The 25,758-nt window shown below is 35.5% G+C and overlaps 1 protein-coding gene and 1 long non-coding RNA gene across 9 annotated transcripts; one reads left to right on the plus strand and one right to left on the minus strand.

The window, feature by feature from the left end:
- Positions 1 to 2,697: 2,697 nt before the first annotated feature.
- On the minus strand, positions 2,698 to 24,908 carry Scar (wiskott-Aldrich syndrome protein family member 3 SCAR). 4 transcript variants are annotated; one of them, XR_014437142.1, is made up of 10 exons: positions 24,549 to 24,908; positions 10,326 to 10,666; positions 10,025 to 10,178; positions 9,832 to 9,946; positions 9,552 to 9,584; positions 8,160 to 8,461; positions 7,624 to 7,937; positions 7,065 to 7,475; positions 6,607 to 6,903; positions 2,698 to 6,134 (listed from the first exon to the last, which is right to left on the minus strand). XR_014437142.1 is itself a non-coding variant. In XM_083091005.1 (9 exons), the coding sequence occupies exons 2-9, from the start codon at positions 10,597 to 10,599 to the stop codon at positions 6,722 to 6,724; spliced, it is 1,785 nt and encodes a 594-aa protein (XP_082947131.1). In that variant the 5' UTR covers positions 10,600 to 10,666; positions 24,549 to 24,908; the 3' UTR covers positions 2,698 to 6,721. The 4 variants fall into 4 exon arrangements, 3 of the variants coding, with proteins under 3 accessions (XP_082947131.1, XP_082947138.1, XP_082947151.1); XM_083091005.1 differs by having other exon boundaries at positions 2,698 to 6,903; XM_083091012.1 differs by lacking the exon at positions 24,549 to 24,908 and adding an exon at positions 23,638 to 24,389 and having other exon boundaries at positions 2,698 to 6,903.
- LOC145966806 (uncharacterized) lies at positions 8,474 to 12,642 on the plus strand. Of its 5 annotated transcripts, XR_014437174.1 has the most exons (4): positions 8,474 to 9,086; positions 9,149 to 9,386; positions 12,053 to 12,532; positions 12,620 to 12,642. It is a non-coding gene; the product is annotated as an uncharacterized LOC145966806 (long non-coding RNA). The 5 variants fall into 5 exon arrangements; XR_014437176.1 differs by lacking the exon at positions 12,620 to 12,642 and having other exon boundaries at positions 8,480 to 9,086; positions 12,013 to 12,607; XR_014437172.1 differs by lacking the exon at positions 12,620 to 12,642 and having other exon boundaries at positions 8,480 to 9,086; positions 12,053 to 12,607.
- Positions 24,909 to 25,758: the final 850 nt, after the last annotated feature.

Here is a 25,758-nt window from a genome sequence, read left to right on the forward strand (position 1 = left end):
TATTACAATAATGAGATATAATTAATGTTATTTTTTTTTAACGAGGGGGTTGAAAGGATCGACCATGGTTTCAAGTTCTCGGCGAATGGAACGGAAAGTAATATTTAGAGTACGTTGTTGTGTCTTTGTTCAACTTTGCATTGTTTAAATTTTATCGTATATATATAAATATATATAAATTATATATAAATATATAACATATGTGTGAAGACGAAGGACATAATTTTTCCTCAGCGAATATGCTTACGATAATCGAATTCTGAAATTTCGCTTAGGTCCCATGTGCTATCGGAAATTGATTAAAAAATTGTGTAATATGAAAATTCAAGAGAAACGATATTTCGAAAAATATATTTAAATAAAATTTGTAACATTTGTTTGCAAATATCAATTTGCTAAGAGGGAATAACTTGCCTTACTTTTCATCGTGGCATATATAATTCTCTTGTTATTAATCGGATTCATTTAATAATATAAATACTATATATAATCGTAAAATTCTTTTCATATCTATAATTCTTTGATAAATGCATGGAAAAAAATAGAGTCGAATATATCTCGCGCACAAAATTTTGTCGCAAGTATATCATCCGCCACCATGACATTGTGCCAAATGAGAAGAACGAGATTAATCGCGTATATTACAGGGAATATATAAATTTTCGAAATACTGTCGCAAGGAATATTGATGTCTTTGATCTCTACTTATCTCGCGACAGAGAGAGAGAAAAAAAGTGCGCATAATTTCGGCTAAAAGGCTTTTCCATGGATCAACGAATCCCCAATTTATTAATAGTAAGCATAGCTTAAGTCGAGCTGCATAACAAAACGACATTACAAAAAAGGCTGATCTCTTTCTAGTAGAAAAGAAGAGCGATTGATAATGGTGCCAATGATAACGTCTCGAGACTCGGAACACATCGTCACTTTGTAGTGATATACAAATAAAAGCATAGTAAAGGGAAAACTTGCAAATTAAAAGTTCCCATCGAGAATATCGCGGTGTCATCGAGCGAATATTGAAGCAAGCGATCGATGTTCCCGTAATTTTAATTGAATAGATAATTAATGGGAACGTCGTTACGAGAAAGTGAGAATGCGATTTCTTACGTTAGTTGATAGAATCGATATCCGTTTCTATCCGTTGACACAATGCAATTTTTAACGACGAGACGGAAAATGAATCGAATCAAAGAGGAAGCATCCCAGTGCCAATAATAAAATGCCACGGATATTTCTAGACTCAACGAGGAATACTCAACGGTTCTCGATTTGCTATCGAGTATCCAGGATTAAACCTTACGACGAGATCCACATTTCGTATGCACACGATCACGATAATCCTCATCGCGATTATTGATTTCGATGAATCGCATTCCTTTGTATGTATAGCGAGAGTATAAAGTTATTACCGCAACGCGATTTCACTCGATCGTTCGCTCATCCGTTACATTATCAAGCTTGCGACCAATGTTGATCCTTCATTTACGTTTGTACATAGCGCTCTTAAGGGAATATATTTAGGAAATGAATTAGAGAGGTAAAAGAGAGCAATTTTACTAGCACGAGGAGGAGAGATTTAAAGGATCGATCAAAATTCGCGAGTAGGTGGCTTATTCGGAGATCAGTCCTCGTTATATCCTCGATAGTTCCTTTTTCCTATCTCTATCACGAGGACGATCACTGCGATTTCATTATACAGGTTGTATGATAAAGAGTATATATTGATTTTGGCGCTTTACGATACACCTTGTATAAATATATTTATATATCCACACATTCCGCTCTATAAAAGTATATAACGAACAGTGGTCGGGAACGTCGGTCGGAGAAGAAATCTCAATTCCTATTATATTAAGTGTGTATACAGTGTGTTTGTAAAAGAATCTATATCTATTTCTAGAGAGTTTATTACATAAAGAAAAAAGTATATAAATGCTGCGCGTGTTGTCAACAATTTTTAATTATAGATGTAGAGCAAATTGACAGAAACACACATGCTCAGAATATTTTTCATCTGGAAAATACTTTCTCGATTTTGATTTATCAAATATTTCTTACTTAATGCTCGACAATTTCTTTATAGAAGATGAATTACTATTATAAGTTTGCAGAAATAGATGGAAGCTTTATGGACATTCTGTATGACTCCGACCGATAAAACGAGAAAGCTGTTGCTCGACAAATAATTTAGAAGAGTGATACAGAAGAAAATTAATCTCGCGCGAATAAGAAGAAAATTAAGCGACTTAATCGATCGAACGAGCAATCTCAGCCCGCACATTAGTCACTCTAAAATCTTAAGATATCGTTTCAACGTCTATATTTATCGGTGCTATCAAAATGTGCTACCATTGTTTTCGCATCTGTGTATGTCTCGATTTTTCAAATAAAATGTTAATTTTATTACATAGGTTCACAGTGTAACTATCCTCTCGCCCAACCACCGAGATATATCGTCGAAATAAAATGTATAGAAAAAAATATTGATTAAATATATATATAAACTGAAAGATCGCTATACAAAGGATAAAGTTGCGTGAGATTAAAGAATGAAAATTTCAGTAAGCTTTCTAAAAAATAATTTAAAAATTATTTCGATTTAAATTAAGATTATTTTATTAAGATTTTTATTAAGATTATTTATCATATACAAATACAAATTTGTTGGATAGTGAAAAAAAAAAACCTAAAGAATATTTATGAAACCTTTTTGATTTATTTGGCTCTGTACAGATTTACTACAAATTTATTATTGTTAATAATACCATCATATATTTGTAACGGTGTAGGTAAATGATGCTCGCGTATAGTTTGGATGGATCTTTCCCGGAGACAGATTCGAGTCGAGAGACCGTCCTCTTCCTTTTTATCATCTTTCTTTTTCCTTCTCTCGGGCTAGATGAATCTGATCAATCCCGATAACCGTTTATCGACTATATACCTCGAGCATAATTTGTTTTACACAAGCTTTGGAATACCCGTGGACACATAGGTACAACGGCTTTACAATAATTTATAGGAAAGCGCGCGGTTGAGACGAGTGATGACAGCTACACTTATTTCGTTCATATAAATGCACGATATCGAGAAGCTTACATTCCAAAGGAGAACCCCGGTTTACATCCTCTCTCTTCATTTTCTTAGAAAAAACTTTAGATAAATACTGTGTCGTAAATTGGCGAGATAGCTAAGAATATTCTTTACATCTAGTGTTCTTACGTCTAATTTCGATCTGCACTGCGCGTGTATACCGGATGCGCCAATATTCCCGTGAAATATATTCCATGAAATATAATAAGTATATTACGGAAGAATACACCGTGTGGATATAGTCCACGATTTAAAAAAAAATCAAGAAATAAAAGAGTTATGTTTAAGAGAATTATTGATGCATCCCATATATGTAATGTTATTCAAATAAAAAATCTGTTACAAAAAGTACAATATATATCCGAAAAGTTAAACAAAATCATTTAACGATTATTTTTGTAAAGTGAACGAGTGAATAGTTCGTTCGTGAAATGTCTTTGGCTGTTACAAGAAAGTTGATACAAACGCAATTTGATTATTTGAATTTCGGAAATTAAAAAGATTAAAAAATAAGAATTAATCTGACTTGTTTAATCTATTTGAAATTGCGACTTTATCTAAATTCTCTCCTCACTTGTGTGATTCCGTTTACATTTCAAAATAAATTAAACTTGAGCTTGAATCGTCGGGCAGTTCACTTTTCACCTCAGCGAGCCTCGTATGTAGAAATTGATTAATATTACATTCTAACTTATAGCTTCCTGTGTTCCTATAGATTCGCGTAAATGTACATACACACATCGTTGCCATATATATTTCGCCTTCGCATAATATATTTTATACACAATTGAAACATTAAATATAATTACAGTTACGCGGTTCGAGTCAATTAAATTGACGTGACGTGAGAAAATAAAGTGAACTAAAAACCAGAAGGTAACCAGTGAACACGTAAAAATTAGATTTTATAAAATAAAGAAAAACCCCGCACATGTATAAAACACAAAATCGATTTTACTGAATTTTCTGAGAAAAACTCAAAATTGACTGTTGGAGATTTTCTAAGAAACTTTATATCATAATGCCAGAGAATTTCTGGGTTTGTCTAGAATTTTTGTTTGTTTGCCAACAAATCTTTCGAGTGTCCACGTACCTGGTCCAACAGAATCGCTCGTTCCATTTTCGCGTTACTTACAGAAAATTCGCAGTAGTACATACAAGAAAATTTACAGACTTTATATTTTCGAAGAAACTCGGGGGGGGGATAGCGGAGAAAGAACGCTCTTCTCTCCCATCACCGCCATGAGATTTCGCGGCAATCTTAACAATCAATATTTTTTTATATATACTATAATAATATATATATATCTGTATATATATATATATATATATATATATATATATATATTTGTATACCGTTTTATCTAGAGTCGTCGTCGTCGTGCTTCGTCAATATCGATGCAAAATAAATCACAATCGTATATTTCTTCCTCCCCGTTACCCTCCGATTGGCAACTATGCTCCTGCGTCATTAACAACATATATATGTTGGATATTTATTTTTTTCTCCTGTCTTTTTTTCGCCATCGAGTTAACGAATATGCTAAAAAATATTAATCCTTTCTCGCGCGTTTAAAAGTATTGTTCTATATTTAACGGAGTATTTTGGTTTTTCGACACTATGTAATTTCCACGCAGAGGATGCGGCAAAAGTAATGTCTCGTTTGAATATTTAAAAACAAAAATCAATTTTTTTTTTCTTAAAAAAAATTGAGTTATATGTCATAAATATGATTGTCATATATATTATGCGTCTAAAATAATATATATGTTATAATATCACTTAAAAAGACAAATAAATGCACAAATAAAAAAACTCGATATATTCGAAACGATGCGATTACTTTCGCATTACACCTTATACTACGTTTCTACCTGCGCCATGGAAGATCGTGACTCGAAAATGCGAAGAAAGATAAAAATTCGCAAGATTCACTCTTACGAATACGAAACATACCTTGAGATTAAGGAATTAATCTTGTAGTCTTACTCGCGAGAATACGTCCTAACGCCTGCACCTTTTGGTTCAACTCGACTTATCGATAATGTACGCATTAACGCAAAGCGCTCGTCTATGGGGTAAGTAGAGAGAGAGAGAGAGAGAGATGTGCTTATATATTATTATTACTATTATCGTTATTATCATTATCATTATTATTAAATGTGTTTATCTGCGAGTGTACGATTTTCGTGTATCTTCGTACATCATCGTTATGGAATGTGCCGGGAAGGAAGTCGCTCTATTCGAGGAGCTACGACTTCGGCAAGTCGATGTTTTCGTCTCCTGCGCATATTCCGTCGACAGCTTGAACGCCTCGCAACATGATATTATTGCAATCAAAATTCTATGTCAATTATAAATACTAAACAGAAATAAGAGAATATTAAGATATTATACATAAGAAAATTTAACATATTTAGTTCAATATTTTTTATTTTATATGCTTCAGCAAATTTGTAGAGAAATTTTTGTACCTTTGATCTATGAATTTATACAGTAATGTACGATTAATAATAATATATATATTATAATTAATAATATATTATAAAAATAATAATATTAATATTCATTATTAATATTTCTAAATTCTTTTTTTGGACTGACAAAAAAATATGTAAGATATTTTATTTTAAAGTGTGTGCACAATTTTAAAGAAACGCAGCGTTCAATCTGTCAATCGTTTTGTGTTTTCAGAATTTTTCTGTTTATCCAAGATTTTATTACCTGGATCAACAGCATTTACAAATTTTGCTATTAACTAGTGCGTGAACTTGGCATTGTGTGCTTTTGCAAGCTCACGAGTTCCCATTCGAAACTCGAATCGCGATTCGGTGAAAGCTACATTCGCGATTAAATTGGCCGCAATTGGCGCGTCCTCGAGAACGTCCTAAGGACAGAGTGATTAAACTAAACGGCGCTATTGCTATGTCGATTGGTTGGCTCGCCAGTCCATTCAATATTGCAGATTGACTCGTAAGACTTAGAAGAAAGATGATATCATGGTTGACAATTCCAAGAAATCATCAAAATTTGGAAATTTCTTTAAAAAAAAAAACATTGTTTTTTTTAGAAATTTAAATTCTTTCATCCTTTCCAAAGTAAATATTTTTTAATAAATTGCTCTCGAAAAGATTAATAATTCGTAAAAGATTAATAAACCAATAATCAAATGTAACACACACAAATGTCTTTTAAATTTCTCTTATAATAATAATACGAGAAGAGAAGCGAACGTATTAAAATATATGTTGCCTTGTTCAATGAACGGTAATAAATAAGTCCAGATAAGATTCTACAGTGAGACATGTTCTCTGTTAAATGATTTCTGTTAAAAGGATCGTGCAAGATTGTACTCGCTACTCTTATAACTTAGAATTTACCTCCATCCACAATTTTGAAGACTATCCAGATTCTAAATATACAATGCGTATTTAAAATGTATGAGCGTTTTGCAGATTCTCAAAAAATGAAAAATTGGTCAAAAATGAAAAATTGATTAAAAATAAACGAACCAAATAGCCCGCTACAGCGCGACGGGACACATTAAGATGATGTGACGAAACGAAAAAATCATCGGCCATTGTTTTAGGAGGCAGTAGCGGCGGCGGCGGATTGAAGGGAGTTGGGTCACGCTAGATTGCTTTCTTGTTCGCCCCATCCCTCACTGTCGCACTCACTTTCCGATGCCGAATCGCTGTCGCTGAATTCGACGGCAACGCGGCGTGCTAAAATGGATGCAACGTCGTTTAGCGCGTTCACGCGTTCCACTTCCTTTTGTTCTATCTTTTCCACCTTGCGCAGCTTTATTCCTACAAAGGATAGTGATTGCATTAATATTAATTCTTACAATTTTTACATAGTTGTGTATATTCGTAATATATATATTCGATATCAAAGACTGTTAAAGAGATAAAAGATAATTGTTTTATTCTTAACTGTATCGAAAATCATAAAAACACAGATAAATTACCATCACGAATCGCTTTGAGCAGATCGTTTCGTGGATCAACCAATGGAATATTCGGATTGACAGGCTTCCTATATTGACCGTCCACGATGCTCTTCAAAGGTTTCAGTTTCGGTGGATTAGTCGCAATCATTTTCGCAATGTCGCCATTCGTAAGAGGCAATGGCGCCGTCGGGCCGTTGGCAACCGGTGGAGGAGGCGGCGGCGGTGGAGGTGGAGGAATGTTGCACGGGGGCGAGATGGGTCTTGGCGGGGTAGGATCTGGAGTAGGCGGGGGTGGCGGAAGATCTTGGGGTGCCGGGTCCGTTTCGTCTACGCCCAACTGGTTCGGCGGCGTCGGTGTCGAGCGTTGACTCGGCAGAGGACTGTCCGTCCGACTTCCGTTCCTATTCAGCAAGTGCGACGGTATGGAGCCTGAAATATATATTAATAAAAATCGTAATGATCATGTGTAAATTTTCAATTAATAATTAATATTTTTAAACTATTATTTAAAGAATCAAGAATTTGTTTCTTTAAATACAACTATTAACAATGCGATAAATTAAAAATAATAATATACCGTTCATGGAAGGAGGAGACATGGTTTCTCCTGGTGGTGGGGGCGGTGGCGGTAGAGTGTCTCTACCGGTGCTCATGGATCTTCCCCTAGTGGGAGTATTGTTGGCGGATGCCACCGTGGGCGTAGAATTGCTGGAAGCGTTACTTGGTGGTGCGGGTGGCGGCTGCGACGGCCGCGATCTGCCGCCTCGGCTCGGAGTGCTCTGACCGCCAGGACTCTGATACGACGTTTCGCTGCCGGCCGGCACCTGACCCGGGGCATAATGCGATCCATACGAATTCTCATCGTAGCCCTGAGCTATGTAGTTTGTTGCCCTGTGGTGAAAAAAACCAAATGATTACATAAAGCCGCAAATTTATAGAAAAATCTAAAGTCAAAAGTAGAATCAGGAAAAAAATCATAATTGTAAGTATGAACAAATTATAAAAATATCTTTCTGATTATTAATTTATCTGTGTAAATGTGTGTGTATATATATTATATATTATTATTTTAAAATTATTAGTTGCACATTATTATTATCGCGATATTTCCACCTGTAGTCGGAAGATGGCGGGCTGTAAAGATGCTGTTCTTCCGGGGGATAACTTCGCCGCAGCTCGATACTGTTAGGCCTGGGCGGCCTAGGATCCGTCATCACCATTCCCAGTAGCGTGTCGTCGCCGGGCTGCACATTGTGCGGCGCCCTATATTGCACCGTCTGCGTCGGCATAATGTACTCGCCGTGGCCGACGGCCAATTGCCGTTGCCGTTCCCTCGTATTGTGCGGCTGTCTCACGCGCTTCTTGTGCCTGCCACCGCCACCTCCGCCGCCACCCTCATTCCGAGGCCTATGCGGCTGTTTTGCGAAAAAAAAGAATGCAATTTTTAAAATGAGAAACGCGAAAGAGACAACGATCAAGGTGCATCGCATGTTAAATCAAGCACAATCGGTTTAAAGTCAAGAACGTCTCGACGATTGATCCAGCGACTGTTGTATAATGTTATCTCAGCGAATTTGGATTGAATGTATTGGAGCATAAATGTTATCTTAAAGATACCCTCTCATTCGTTTAGCCAAATTATAATGTACTGGATCAATAGTTAAATAGGATATATGAATATATATATATGTAGGAAATAAAAGTGAAGAGCTTTGTAAAGATGATAGCATGTTATAACCTCTAGAAATTTTTCATTCTTGAATTCTATTATTATTGTCATGAAAAAGAGAAGCAAAATATTTATTTCCTGTAACTATATATATATATATTTTTATTTCCTACAATATGACAAACATGAAAATGGAGATGAGATATTCCTGAAATGGACAATGAGACGATATTGAAATCATGAAGATACCGGTGTCGGTCGAAGATGAGTCAGTGGATGATGAGTATATAACGCAGTTCTATATAAATACATTCAAAACTTGCATGAAACTGGCAAAAAACGGCATTACATAAGTGATCCACAAAGTGACGGTAAGTGTAAGAGACTTGTTTCGAGTTTCAAAGAAAGAAAAAAAAAACAATTCAATTTACAGTGGAAGTGGAAGGTGGAGCCAGGATGGAAGGCCCTGCGTAGATGGAATTTTAGCCCTCTTCCTTGCTGTATCGTCGTCTAAAAAATCGACGAATTTAGACTTGAACCAAGGGAGTCTATTTACATTCGATCTACGCAAAGTGATGTGATCGCCACTGAGAAAATGTGGCTCTATCAACTACAGAGAACTTCGAGAAAGCGAGCATCTAGCGTCAATCTCTATATCAGCGCGCAAAAAGGTCGGTTAATGAAAGAAAAACCACAGAGAGGGTGATTATATGCGATGAGAATGGAATAGTTGGTGTGGCGATCAATTCGCTGATTGAAATTACTGTTGTCGGATGTTTCGTAAGAGGGTAAGAGAGATTAAAAAGAAACTACAAAGATCCAAACCATCGACTTGCCTCTCTGAACGGTTCGGCATATTCAGACTCGCTCTATAACGAAGGGGATAGTAATTCAATAGTTAGAATCGCAGTATTAGACACGTACGTTAAGAAACTAATTTAGTCTACCAGCTCGCGCGCACCCCGAAAACTTTAAAAAATTAAACTCGGTTGATTTGCTTGTATTCCTTTCATTAATTTAGATTTAGAGAGAATGCGCGATAATACAAATATTATAAGTAATACAATAGTTATCGAGGTACGCTTTTAAATATATTATTATGCGAAGAACTCTTACCTTCTTCCCTCGATCGTGCAACTTCTTTTCCGTATCCTTGAGCATCTCCTGACTCCACAAATCAAAAAAGTAATTCGGATCGGTATAGAATTTTAAGCCGTCCTTACCATCCTCTCTGAAAAAATAGAGCTCAATTACTCTCGAGAGTTAAACCTATTTATATCGATGAAAATTAAGCAGTGTCGTTAATTACCTGTAAATATTAAGCTTATCTAGAGGCGGTGGCGTATCGCATTGATGATAGGTCTCTAGCATCGCCGTCGGCATCGTGTCTCTGGAGACGACTTGTTGGTCGAACACGACGGAACTCTTGAAGGCTTTTCTCATATGTATATCTTGCAACGAGACTGCGCAGAGAAAATCAAGAGATTTTAATACATCTTCTTCGTCTAATCTCTCACAATTTTATTTCCTTTCTAATTCTCTCTAATTCCTCTTATCTCGGTTATAGTTTATATATACTATGAAGATCGAAACGAGCAGATTCCACGTACCTTCCTCGACATTACTATCTAGTTGGGTGACCTTGACGGCCAAACGATCTATCCTAGCCTGCAGAGAGTTGGCTCGATCGCTCAATCCATGCGCCTCTCTCGCCAGCTCGCCGAATAGATCCTCGGCGTGCCTCGATAGACTCGATAGTTGTCTTATAGTATTGGCTAAAGTACCATTAGTGGCTGCTTCGAGCTCCGACGGCAGCGGGAAGTCCTCGGGGATGGTGCCGCGTGCCACGTGTACGGGCTCTACTAGTCGTTTCGGAAGCGGCATCTTGCCGGCTGTTTGTTCCTCCTGCTTGCTCCTCCTCCCGGTAACTCACTCACCGCTCTCTCGAGACCTGAAATTATCCCCGGAATTATTGTCAGAAATGTCAATCATCGGATCTCGAAATTTTAAGTTTTTTCATTATATAACTTTATGAAAATGAAAATTTAATCCAAGTCTCAATCGATACTAATAATGAAAGAAACATATCCTTCACATTGGAGGACAAAATCTTTTATGCATTGAATGCTTAAATTAAAAACATTGTAGAAATACTTCTGAATTATTATTCATATTTTCGAAAAGTATTTTTTATGAACAATTATAAAAATTTATAAATTTAATTATAATTTTTATAATTTTAATTATAAAAATATATTATTTATAGAAGCTAATTCTCAAATAGCATGCAAGGATATACATTACTAGAGCTGAAGGAAAAATTGTAATTAAATATTGTCAAAAATATAATTATATTTTTCATCGAAATGGTGTCGATGAAAGTTTCTAAATAATTGAATATAATTTTTCTGTACACGGTAACGATACTTCAAACATGTTTGAGAATAATCGAATGACGCTCTTCTAGGGTAAATTTGCTTGAAACGTGATTTATTCGCGAGTAGCTTTTGAAGAGTGCTCGACCAGTGTGAACCACTCGTAATAGCTTAAAATCGTCCCCGTTTTCGAAGAGGATCGTTAACGAGATGAATATTTGATTCAGCCGAGGACATCCCTTTGATCCAGTCCCTGTTACATCCGACAATGTACAAATGGGGGAGGGCTCGAGCGAGAGGAATTGCGAACGCGTAATCTCGCGGACTCGGCTATAAATATACATTCGTATAAATTTGTGTACTTGAAAATCGTACAAATTGACGATATCTCATCGCTCGCTGCCTCTTATCTCGTTAAACGCCGTTTGCTTCATTTTTCCGTGAGTTTTAAAACAGACGCTCAACGTGCACGCACACACGCACGCACGCATGTAACGGTAAATACCACTGCATTACGCAATTGCTAACGTCATACGTGATAACGATAATATCTTATCGCTCACGGTTGACTGCCATTAGCAAAGTGGCCGTATCAGTTGTTTTACTTCTTCAGGTTTTTATGGATAATTATTATGAACGTGAGTTATCGGTGCATGGAGTCGCCCGTTAATTTGCAAGCATATTGACGTTACAGTTATGCTAACGTTATGCTAACAGAATGTTGAATTAAAAAATTGCATTCTCGATTATTTAAAATTTAATTTAAATTTCAAGTTTGAGGAAGCGAGATTTATTTATATATTTAATAAATTATTGTTATATTTAATTACCTTAAAATTCTAAAGAATCTTATGTAATTATTTTATAATCTCTTTCCACTTTGTCAAAACAAGAGAATTTATAACGGGCTTTTTCCTTTAAGATTAATTAAAATGGAGACAAATATGTATGTATGTCAATAGCGATTGTCAACAAACATTGTTTGAGTTATCCGGGGTCAATGATACGACCGTGACCGAATATAACTCTGTCAGCAACGACAACTAAGTCGGCGACGTGCGTAACTCCATTGTGCCTCCTAATTAGCAATTAGCCGCTGCGAAGCGTGCAAATGGAGCTGCTCTACGGGATATTGCACCTGCGAAGAGAACCATGAAAAGCCTCTGACACGGCTAATAATATCTATCGAAGGGATTGTATCTGAAAACAACTACTTCGCATCTCGTTATCGCTTACCTCTTCTGTTATTTGTGAAAAATTGTGAAAACTATTTAAATTTAATATTCTTCTTTACATCTTTCTTGACATTATTATTAATTATCCTCTATTATATTAAATGAATATATTATTAGTCTTGACATAAAATAAAACCTTCACTTCAACGCGTTATCTTGAGACTCCATAATAGGAAATAATAATCCATGTAATAATATTTGCCACTTGTAAGTTTTTTGACGATTTGTAAAATATATTTATAATTTATTTATAATTGCCGATGTATAAAAAATAATATTATATTATCTCACAAGCGATGAACAGATCTTGTTGGATAACTCAGTCATTACGATATAATTATCGTGTGAGTCACTAACCACTAGAATTCTTTTACCGTCAGTATATTTTATTACGTCACGGAAAATATCGAACAGTCATTTTGTCATTGAACCAGTCAACGAGAAATGAACGATTTATTTCGCGGCCATTGAATATCGAGATCACGAGGCATAAAATTACATAACGAACGTACAAGTGTTGCAAAATGTCGAGATAATATTTCACGAGAAAGATAATAATTATTATATTTGGATTATTTAATACGAAAATTTGCGAGAAACGACTTCTATAACTGCTGGCAAGTTGCAATTGCGATTAGCAAGTATTTATGTGTTTTCCGCGCGATTAATTTAATTTATATATTATTTCAAATTTATTATTTGTATAAATTTCATTTATATAATTCATATTAACATAAATTATATTGTTCCAAATTTATTTTGATAATGTTATACATCAATACCGGTTATATCTCTAGGATCAATATTTTATTTCTATTATTTTGCTACTAATATCCGAAGAGATATATTGATGTCTTCAAGTGCTTTCTACTTTTTGCGAATATAAGTCAATGCTGTGTGATATTCGGAGACAAACATCGATATGCTGCTAAATTTAAACATTCGTGCTAACAGGATTCATGTGCAGTAAGCTTGGAGCATGTTCTTTGTGAATGAAACCACAGACACACGCTGCCGCATGCAGCAGGCTTGCATAAGGTAAGCAATATCCTGAGGCTGAAAGGTCACTACTACGCTACAGTGCTCGCCTACTACTACCACCGTTTGACAAGTAGAAACCGGAAAGGCTTATTCTTTGCTCCTCGCAACATGTTTGTCGATTGTTCGGACGTTGCACCTATTTCAGGTTGTATTCGACTGCGTTGGGATCATCCGCAACGATACTAACGATACTGCAACGTACGATGACACTTGCGTTTCGAATAAAAAATTGATTCTTATTCGAGATTTTTATATAAAAAATAATTCAATAAGATTCTACAGAATCGCATCGTGAAAATCGTGAAGAATTTATTTATTTTATTTTATTTCTAACTCAATTTTATATACATCTAAATGAAAATGCACATGTCGATCATATGAAATTATTTAATTTATTAATCTGACAGAAGTGCTTTAGAAAAATCATATAATGACAATGAGATAATATCCTGCATGAAAAATCTTAATTTTTCAAGGGTTCATATTTTTCAAAGATATACAAACGAACGATAATTTCTCTGATCCCGATAATTCAACGCGTATAATTGATGCAAATATATTCGCGATCTATCGAAGGCGTTGACATTGAAAGCAGTTTTTTAACGCTTAATAATAATGTGGCTCGAATTGTTAAATCTCTTTTAGATTTACAAGATGGCGGTAAACGGCAAATGACAATGAAATGCCGTGCTGTTTCTACCGATTATTCACGCTTGTTCGCGGTTGCATTCTGGTGCGCACGTGCGACTGTGCGAGCAGAGAATGCACATGTCGACCATATGGTCACGCATAAAACGTATGCAAGAAAGACAAGGTCACTACCCCCTACGCACAAATCGATGCAATTTTGCGACTTTAATGAAACAAATATCTTCTTGAGATTATATTATCTGTTCTTTCTTCACGCTTTTCATGTACGCACAAAAAAAATTCATTTTTTTAAATAACTTATACATATAAAATTAAATTTTCTCTTTCGGTTTTTTTAAATTTTATTAAAAACCATTTGATATTGAAAATAATTCGACCGAATAAAATAAATTACATAAAAAGTAATATAAAAAAATGGAGTAAATTGATAAAATTTATTTATGTTACTTTTCATCATATAGCGTTATTTATTTTGTCGTATTGTAAAATGGTTTGCGGGAGATTTCTGCATCGATATTCAAACTACTTAGTGTGCTTCACAGGAAAGAAGCGCATATCGAGACGCATTAGAATCGAGATCGAGGCGATTGAACGGTGCAATCTGACTAGACATTATCGTTGACAACAAAGAGTTATGCTAATGTCGCGACGTGCAACGATTTCGCAATCGCAGATACGTGCATCTAGGAAAGTTCTATCTTCTTCGCGAAATGCCATTCCTCGCCTCTCGGAATTACATTGAAATCGCAATTTTTTTTTTAATAAAATGGAAATAAATTAAATATATAAATAAATATATATAATTAAATTTATATATAAATTTATATATTAATATATAATTAAATTATATAAATTTCATTATTTTTCTATTGATAAAAGTAAAACATGCAAATTTTCTCATACAAAATATACAAATTTATTTTAATATCGGAAATTTAATTCAACTACAATTTTATAATTATTTTTCGTAGATTTAAAATTTTAGATTAAATTTTAAATTTAAAATTTTAAAATTTTAGATTAAATTTATTCATATACATATATACTGATATTTTCTTTTTATCAAATACAATTTTTAATAAGTGCAAAACGGATTTCCATCGAACGTGGGCGGATTATTAACCACGTGTAGCTAATTAAAGCGCGAGAGCTTAGCCAGAAGAAACGATAGAAGAGAAACATAGATAGAAAGAGTGAGAGAGAAGAAGAAAGAGAGAGAGAGAGGACGAGTATTGTATTCGGGTCACTGATAAGGGAAGGATGTGAATCGTTGGGGAGTCGCTAACGACAGGTTGAATAAATTATATCGACGTTTATGCGTTACGGGAGCAACGTGCTGAAAAGCTGTGTGGTGCTGCTCTCACAGATTGCCTGGCCGAGATATTTATATCCTGCCTGCTGTGTGCACACCACCACTACTATCATCTTGTATTTTGTATACAGGCGTGAAGTCGATAGAGGTATGTACAGCGATCATCAAACTTGCACGCTTGCAATATTACGACAAAAATATTTACTCGATATGCGCTATTTCTCACGATATTGTGCAAACAAAACTCGATTGAAAGTTTTATCTTCATTGAAATAATGAACGGAATGCTGAGGAAAGTTAAAGATTTTTCTATCTAAATTTCCCCCAGCCGTCAGTGAGCCAAAATTTCGAAATGATAGAAATCTAAATGACTCAAACATAAAATATATAGAGGAAGAGAAAGTCCAATTTATTAAGGTTTTGAATATTTTTGATGGAAATATCTCATTCTATATAACATTCTAATAACAATTAAATTACAAATCCGTAGATTCAATAGTCTGTCACGCGCGACTATGAATGATTGCATTTTACAATTATTTTTATGATAAGTGAAACTAGCTATATTAAAGTGGATTAACACAACTTTTCATCGTGAAACACGTTTGAGGCCACTTTTTTCGCTCGAGTTAAATCTAACTAGGCCTGAAGCCGCGCTCGAGTTAACGCGCGATGAAGAAGCTCGAGAAGACACGTGGGCACCCTTAAAAAGGTACGCATTCCTCATTAACGGCGTTTATATCATTTGAGAAAACAAGATATGCCAGAGAAACAAACTTCACTCCATTTTTATTTCCTTTCCCTGTATATCTCTAGCCGATACAAAAATCTATTTACTGTAAGGAAAAATGAGGAATCAAGATTTTCTTGATTTTTCTACATTTTTGCTTTCAAAATTTCTTAATTTTATAAGGTATTGATTACATAATAGAGATTCTTAAAATTTAATTTTGCGATATTTTATATATTTATCTCTCTAAAACAATGAATTTTTCATGTTCAGATTTTCCTAGATTCATATTTGACCCTTGAAATCTTGTGAGCAATCTCCCCTTAATTTTTATTTCCAACACTCCCTGATTTTCTCAATTTCAAAAATATGCATTCATAAAAATTTATAAAAATTCGTAGATTCTTAAAATGAGAAATTATATTTTCAAGTTAATTTCCCTTTGTATTGGTGCGATATTACGAGTTTCAGTTTAGACTTTTTGCCCGGTAAAATCGAGGCCTCGTAAAACGTGACGAGCTCGCTTGATACGCCTGTCCTCGTCGACTTTGCGGCTTGATCAATATTGCGCGAACGATGGAAGCAGACACCGGGATTCGTTTACCGTCGACGATTAGCGATCGGCGATCGGCTCGCGTGATTCTCGAATCTTTCTAGCGCGCCTCGAATTTCACGCTCTCGATATCGCGCTCTCGACACATACCGCTCGTTGGTCGAGTGAAAGCAGGTGATTTATACGAGCTGTTCCAAAATACTGACAAGAGAAACGCGATATTTTTCTTCGTCGAATTTTTTTCTAAATTTCTTCAATTTTCTCCCAATCTAATAAATCTTATTAATCGCGAGAAACCAAGCGTTTTGGCTACGAACCTACATGTTAAAACAACGCGGCGGCACGTTCATCGAAATAAAAATCACCCTGAGGATATTTTCGTCGACCCTCGTGTCCCGAGTCAAGTCAGCAGGAACGGGTATCGGGGCGCAATGCGTCAGTTCCTTCGATACTAGGACTACCGACAACCCCTCGATATAATACAAGGGATGACGTCATCATCTCCGTGTTTGTACTCTGTAAATATAATTCGCTGTTTGGAAGCCGAATAAAATTAATTATTGCGAATGCAAAATTTATGTATCAAGAATCTATAAAAATTGATGAAAAACACAATCCTTTAAATTCTCAATATAAATAAAAAATCTTATAAATTTAGAAAAAAAAATTGCTAAGATATATAATATAAAAATTAAAAATGTTTATAAAACTAAAAATTTATAAAATCTAAAATTTATCAGATTATGAATTTATAGATACAAGGATTTAAAAATCTGTGATGACGAGGCAAACTAAGCAGATATTAAAAAATCCCTCGAATACACTCGATGCACGTGTACTTCCGATTGATCTCTTATACGCGATATGTATTTCTGCCCACATGTGATATCGTAAATTACGCCGCGTTGGAAATTGATGCGTTCGATCGAGGGAATCGAATGTCAGGAACCGGTTAGTTAAACTTGTTTCGAAAAAAATATTTTAAAAATAAGGAGCGGAGAAGCAGGATACTTGTTCATTGAGTATATTGCTTCAATGCTGCTATTATTACATCCGCAAAGATTAGCCTCACGATCTGTTAACTGTTCTTGCGAGTCAGTAGTTCATCTTAAAACATTTCCGCCATAGAATTTAACAATTAATTTATCGTATTTAAAATTTTAATTAATTCTATTAAATTTCGATTTATTTTTTTCTACGTATTTAGTTTTAGAATTTTTGCATTTTCTCATAAGATATTGCTAGTCCTATAGTATTACATATATTATATTTGATATCACAGGAGATTTATTCTAGTAATTATTTTCTTGATAGTAATAAATGAGAAAATTCAAATTTTTAATAATTTATTTTGCATAAAAAATCTTTGATTTTAAAAATGATCGATTTTGCAGCTTCTCTTCATGTTTCATAGATTTTTTTACGAGTTTACTGCTTTACTATTAGTTGATTATTTTAATTTTTGTTTAAACAGATATACCGGATTAAATAAAATAAAACAAATTTGTAAATAAAATTTTCATGGAAAGTGTATAAAATTTTTGAGAAGAATGCCACAATAAAATTCCAATAGGAAGAGCAGCGATCTAACGGATACAAGTGCGCGACTAATTACGACAAGAGGTCTCGAGAAAGCAAGGACCACAAGGAGGAAGACTGGAACAAAAAGCTCACGGTGGACAGTGGCAAAGTATCAAGTAACATTCGTCATGGTGAATGCGGAGACGTCGACCTCGGATGCATCCCAGTCGGGCTAGTCGCATATATATATATATATATATATATATATATATATATATATATATATATATATATACACATATATATACGTATGTGTGTACGTCGTGTGAATACACACATGCACACAGATCCGTTTTCTAGTGAGGCAGATGTACATCTCATATAGCGAACGGATTTAACCCTCTTTCTTAAATAGAGGCGGCTTTCGTAAATTGAAATGATAAATCAGGAGGAAAAACGCGAACCTCTTGGAGACAATGATTCTATAAACGATGTCGTCGAGATGTTTCTTTTCTCCGAAAACGCGGAAATATGTCGAAAGCTCGTAAAGGGCTGCATCTCAAACTACACTTGCTATAAAGGTCAGTGCACCACGACGCCGGAATTAACCGCAGTATATAGTACTCTTATAATTGTTTATTTCCTAAATTCTTCAGAAGTTGGGTCCATGCAGTCATTTTTAATTAAGGCGCAAAAATATAAAAAATAAAAAATATAAAAAAATAATATATGAATATATAATATAAAATATTAAAAAAAATAAAAAATGAAATAATATAAGATAAAAAAAAACACAGTAATGATTTTTACATTTTTCTAAAAACGCATCGATATATTGTAATTTTTGAGCTTCAACAATAATTTACTACGTATAATTAGCATCGAGATCGAAATTGATTGCAAATTGCAGCAATAAATTAGCGAGAGAGCGTGCGCATCGTGCATTGTTTATCACAGGCGGCGTTTCTCTGGGATGGGATACGCGTTGATAATGATAAAAAAGGATAGGATGACGTGGCATCAACGAACACCCACACGCCGAGGCGAGAAAATCGAAACTTTATTGAATCGCGCCCGTCTCACCCTTGAACTCTTCCGCAATCTGCTTTGATAATTAAGCTCTCGCGTTAATTAGGTTTTTAATGAGATCCCTAGATATCGTGATTTTCAAGCGCTTGTAAATATTTGAATAATAAAACTAGAAAATAATTTATCTTTATATACATATTATAACTTCATTATTAAATAATTTTAATGTAATTTAAAAAAAAAATTGTGTTTTATATAGTTTTCGTCTCCCAAAGCAATTATACATAAATGATTATTACTATTAAATTATGTAATTGATTATTAGTGTTTAATTTTTTTATTAATTTCTTGTTTAGTAATACGAATCCGAATAAAAATTGTGTGTGTGCATATATATGACATTAATACCGATCGCAAATTTACCAAATAAAAAGGCGCAATAATCTGCTTATCTCGCGAGCAAATATTTGCATTTTTCGAGATATATGTTCATACTTTTCTATTGCGAATCATAAATCAAACTTGAACAAATTGCGCTTCCTTTCATCGTAAATAGCGCAATCTTTCTGTTTGCGAGTACGCGTATCTTTGTGTTATTATCGTAATATATATGTATGTGTATTATCTGTAAAAATAATTTTTAATTAAGATAGATGCATTATATTTGACCGAGACATTTTGATGAAAGAATCACACATAAAACACATTTTACTTAAAAATTAGATAAGACTATTATAATTTATTTTTAATATTTTAAAATATTCGTATTAACAAATCAGAAATTAAATTCGTAATCACAAAACATAAATTAAAATACGTTTATAAGTATTAATAATAATGTAATAGAGTCAATTAATGCAGCGGTTAGCTCTTAGCCTAGTTTCCACGAACGCATGTATCCTCTTATGAAGCTTAATTGTGTAGGTCTTCACGTAAATATGGATTAAAGTAACAAGAGAATCATCTCAAAATCGAATAGTTTTTTCAGGGAGAACTTTTAATGTCTCGCACATTTGTTTATATCTGTCCGAAGAATAAATTTAAAGTCTTTATACTAAAATATTATAGAAATGTAATTAATTTTATATTATTTTTAAAATCTCCGTAAAGCAAGTTGTATCCAAATATATTTTTATACAGTGTACGTCTATCAAAATCCTTTCTTGAAAAAAAAATGCAGAATTATTTTACATGTTTCACTGATAATAGCACGTAACTTTAAATGATGAAAAGATTAATAAGAAAACAAAAAAGTATGACATATGGCAAAGAAAGATCATGGTACGCAAATAAATTGCACTGGCATAAGTGCTATAGCGATGCCAGCAGATGCATCTGAAAAGTGCAGATAACACGATAACAGATTGCGTGTTACTCGAAAGCGTTAAACTCGCAAAAAACAAATGAACGCATATAAGCGACTTGTTATAATAAACTAAAACAAGTCATTCACGGCTTCAAGCCGGATCAACGATGATACTATCTGAATAATTCCTATAAATGATCAATGATGAAGCTCCAAGAGATCTTGCATCTCTTCAAGCGCGCGCGATATAATATTGATACATATTAATGAAACTACATTTAATTAAATTTAGAGATCTAAATTTATATATATAAGGGAATTAATTTAAATGATAATAATAAGAGAAACTTGTTTAATTCAAATTCTAAATTTTAACGTAAGGTGAATCGGTAATTAAAATAAATTGATACATTAGATTGACAATTTTAATCTCTTTATGGGACATTAAATTATGCATGTATAGCCGATTTTTGATTTTTGCAAGCGAGAACTGAAGCGGAGTTTCTCACGAGACTCTGTTTATAGGTCTGGAATATTAACCTCGATAATGCGATATTATTTGTATGGGTTTCCAGCCGTACGACTGAAAATATATACAACAACCCAGTTTCCCTGGTCTTTGCGTAGTCGCGGAAACGCGGTCAGGTATTATTGCGCGTAGGACTATCGCGCGTGTGTCCGTGTGTAAGAGAAGTATAATCGCGAGTTTCTGGCAATTTTCATAGGCAAAAGGGCAAAGACACCGACGGTATTTCTCTCTACGTTAACTCTCCGCGATTTCGCGGCGATTTCCCACGACCCTCGTCGAACCGTGAGCGCCATAAAGGCCGGACTATCGATTTTGCATCACGCTTCTTTTTCTGTCACGCCGCGAGTCTACGAGTCTTCTTGGGTTCGTACCAAATGGGAATGTGATAAAAATATCCATCGCGGTACTTTCGTTTCATGTAGACAATATTTTTTTTAATAAGTTAACTTTATTTTTATACTTAATCAAATTCTAATATTTAATTCTATTATTTTTTCTCAATTATATAATAAATTCTCGGTTATAAAATCCTCAATAATATATTCCTTTAAATTATTTTTAATCCGCATAAAAGCTTGGTACGTGAATTTTCCCCACAGTCCTCTCTGTACGATTAATAAATCAACAACGATTGGAAAATCACGCGAGAGAGTAATGTTATTCGAAGAGACCAAAGACACATCGCTTTGCCATCATGAAACGGCGTAATCGCAGGAGCGAAACGCGCGTGACAGGATTACGAGAGACTGCGACTGCGTGTCTCGACGCGCAGTTGCATAATTTCTTTGCTGGTGCCTTTGCAGAAATTTCGCGAAACGGAATGTCTGCGTATTTACGTTGCCAGTAGCACGCGGTCGACCCCGTTCAAGGTAATGCGGCCAACGGAGACGCGGAGAGAGAACGGCAATATATACCATTGTATTCCATATAGGGTGTCCTTAAAAAACCGTTGCATATATCGGAGGAATGCTAATTAATTTCATATAGATAAGATTGATAAAAATGTTATTATTTATTTCGCTAAAGAAGGAGGGATATTTGTAAAAAAATGGGAACCGAAATGTATTTTTATTACAGTATATTGAAAATTTGCGCGAGTAAAGACTCTAACGCGATTTGCCTCCGTTTCCCTAGGTTTTAGACAAGATTTGGCTCGTAACGTCGTGCAAGGGGATCCACCGGAAGATGATCCAAGATTAGCCGAATAACCGAGAGGCGAACGAGAGGGTCGAGCTCATGCCGGTTGCATTCTCCCTCAGGCTACATCGGGAATGTCAACAGAGAGAGTAAATGAGATCCAATTGGGTCACAAAGATCCCGAGATCCAAGTAATAAAATCGCAGTTTCGAAATTTTAAAATTCCAGGAATTCAGTGAATTCCCGGAAAATTGAAGGATTTTTTGTAAATTTAAATCTTAAACACAGTTTGACAAAAAGTTGAATTGTAAAATTAATTTAAAGATCTTTGAAACTTATCGATTTTAAAATTTTACAAACAGGAAGATAAAGGTTTCACGGAATTTTAAATTTTCAAAATATGAAAACAAACTTATTACTTAAAAAAATCTAAAATTGCATAAAATATTTTCTCTCGAAACTATAAAACTTTGCAGCTTCAGTAATTTAAATCTCTGGAATTTCAAAATATTTCGAACATATTAAAGAGGTATTTAAACTCTAATTGTGTATTAATTTAATTAATCCCCTGAACATTTACTACATGAATCGTATTCTTAGACAAAGAGCTCGCACGTAGATAATAAAAGAAAAGGGCAAGATGGCTCGGTGTGTTAACATCATCGATCGATAATGTTACGTATGCACGCATACACACGCATACGGATGAATGCGTATACACGCACACACACGACGATCGCGATCTAACGGTTCATTAATAAATTAAGAAAAGGTCAGGCAAGACGATTGCTCTCTCTTTTCGAGATCGCACGATCAAATGCACACATATCGTTCTCGCTTCACTTTAATATACAAGGCATCTCATGAACGTTCATAAGCTTACAAACAACTTGGAGAATCGAGTTTTATACAAGTATACGTTTGGTCTTTTAAGATTAAACGCTCGAACAATTAATTATCAAAAATTGTCACATCGAGATCGGTCGTCTTGAGACACCCTGTATCGAGAATGCCAACAATTGACGACTCCATATTCTCATTTCTCACTTGCAAATTATTTCTAAACGATCGCTATGATTTATATCGCGATACTCGGCACATTCTCTTCGACCCTCTTAATTCATTCTATCGTGAAAAGTGCACCTCGGGGCGCTATAATTTCCCACGCACGAGTTTTTCTCATTTCCCGTTCTCGTATCCCGGTCATGATACGAGACACACGCGCATCTTGGAATAATTGAACCTTGTAAATTCTTGAGAAACTTCCGCATAGATTTTCAAATGTTACAACAGTATAAAATACAGATACAAAATGATAAAACTATCAATAATAAATCAATAATAAATCAATAATATTATTAATAATAAATATAATTAATATTAATAAAAAAACGAATAAAAGAATATTAATATTTATATAAATATTAATACACGTAATAATATTCGTATGTTTAATTATTCACCACTTTTACATGTAATTTTATGTACAAACGTTTTTCTCACCACTTCTCACGTTCTTCGCGGGTGAAACTTATGTCATTCCAGGCGAGTGACATCGAGTGACGGAAACGACGGGATTGTCGATGACAAAATCAACAGACGCAAATATTGACTGCTTTATAACTGAATTCAGTTCTCTTACACCGGAATGCTTTAATCTCGATATAAAAGTGGCAGAACTGTCGATGACAAAGTGAATCGTTAATCATTACAATGATTTATTCTTCACGTGTACGAAATCGCGGGGATAAAAAATTAAAGGGTTTGTCACAAAAATGACATAATCCCAAGCGTGAAGAAGCACCATAAAGATAAAACGTCCTGTCCAAAGCGAAGCTTACGCAAATTACAGATTAATCTCATCGTTACACTGTACATCGTTCCACGGATACGCAAAGAGTTAATTATTATTATTACACGCGATAACGGCAAGGCTCAACAATCGGCGTCGCGATCTCTCTCGCTCCAGCGACGAGAGAGAGGAGGAGAGGCGTCTCTGCCAGAAGCGCTCGCTCCGAGAGAGCGAGAGCGGGAGAGAGAGGGAGAAAGGAAGACTACTACTACTCGCGGGGAGGGCCACCCCGGCCACCCCCTGCACGGACAGCCGGCGCCCGTGTCCCGTATGCGGCGACGACGGCCATGTGCCGCCCCCGGAAAACCGCCGCCCATCGAATGCGGCGTCGTCCCTCGACGTCGCGACTCGTCGAGGCTTATCGAGGCCCCGAGGCTCCGTTATCGCGGTCACGCGACGACGGCGCACGAGAAAAAGCCCGACTGACAAGATGTGTCACGGAACACGAAGCTCCGATATCTCGCCGTCTCCCTCTCCGTCGCTCCAATGGCTCGGTCTTCCTCTCTCTCTTTCTCTCTCTCTCTCTCTCTTACGTGCGCTTACTTACTCGTTCGACACTCACCATCGTATCCGTCGCACGGCTGTCCGCCGCGTGTCCGCGCATATCCCGGACGGAGAGGCCGAGCGGGCGACCAGGGGAGAAAAAAGGCCGACCGTGTTCTCGGCAGGAGGCGATGCGGCGATCAACGTGTGGGCGACGTCGCTCGACGCCCGACGTCGCGACGACCGATCCGGACAAACGCGACTCGACTTCACCCGCGGGCACAGAAAATGGCGTTGCGCTGTAGCACGCAGCAACAACAGCAGCGGCAGCAGAAGCAGCAACGGCGCGTACAATACGCTCGCTCGTTCGCTCGCTCGCTCGTTAGCTCGCTAGCTCCCTCGCTACGTCGTCACTCCGCCGGGGCCGCGGCTCGACTACACCGGACGCCGTCCGGCGGCGCGACGATCGCCCGCGGCGCCGCCAAATTTCAAAATCGTACGCGTCGACTTTCATCTTCTTTCCACTGCAAGTGCAAATTATTTCCACTCGGTGTAATAAATGTGAGGAAAATTGTTGTTCAAAGTTTGTATTTATTTACCTGTTTCTTTATTTTATTCTCTATTGTATATTTTTCTCTTTAATATCCCGGGAGCCAGAGAGATGGAGCTGTCAGAAATTACATTACAGGCAACTATTCTATGTAAAGCCCCTTGCACAATGCTAGGCAACAGGCAATAGAAATAAGGAATAGAAACTATTCACCAATAAATACGCGGAACAGAAAATATTCGCCAATAGGAGCAGAGAATAGATACTATTTATGTTCTTATTGCCTGTTGCCTAGCATTGTGCAAAGGGCTTTAAAATTGACATCGATTTAATGAAGAGTGTATGGATTTATAATATGAATATATTTATGAATTTATAATATAATTTATTTATAATATTAATTCTAGAATAGAAATGTGCACAATAATGTGAAATTAATTTTATTAAGAAAATACGTACAATACAAGTGCATGATACAGGTCCTGATGATCTTACGAGATAAATGACGTAGATTTTTCTTAAATCCGCGAAAAAACAATATTGTAGTTTGCATTGTTGTTGTATTTTGCATTTCTGCGATTACGCGATTCTGACCCCAACTGCGCCACCTATCGCGACAAGTTGAAACGACGGATTGTCAAAACCATAGACAAAAGAAATGTCTGTGAACCGACTATCTGAACAAGTTGACAAATTTGATTGGCCACACCATGTTATTGGTACCGTTTCCGAGTGTATT

The sequence above is a fragment of the Camponotus vicinus genome, unplaced genomic scaffold (genome assembly GCF_025532165.1).
Source record: "Camponotus vicinus isolate PSW18456_S1 unplaced genomic scaffold, iyCamVici1.0 SCAF_1, whole genome shotgun sequence".
In the NCBI taxonomy this organism is placed as follows: Eukaryota; Metazoa; Arthropoda; class Insecta; order Hymenoptera; family Formicidae; genus Camponotus; species Camponotus vicinus.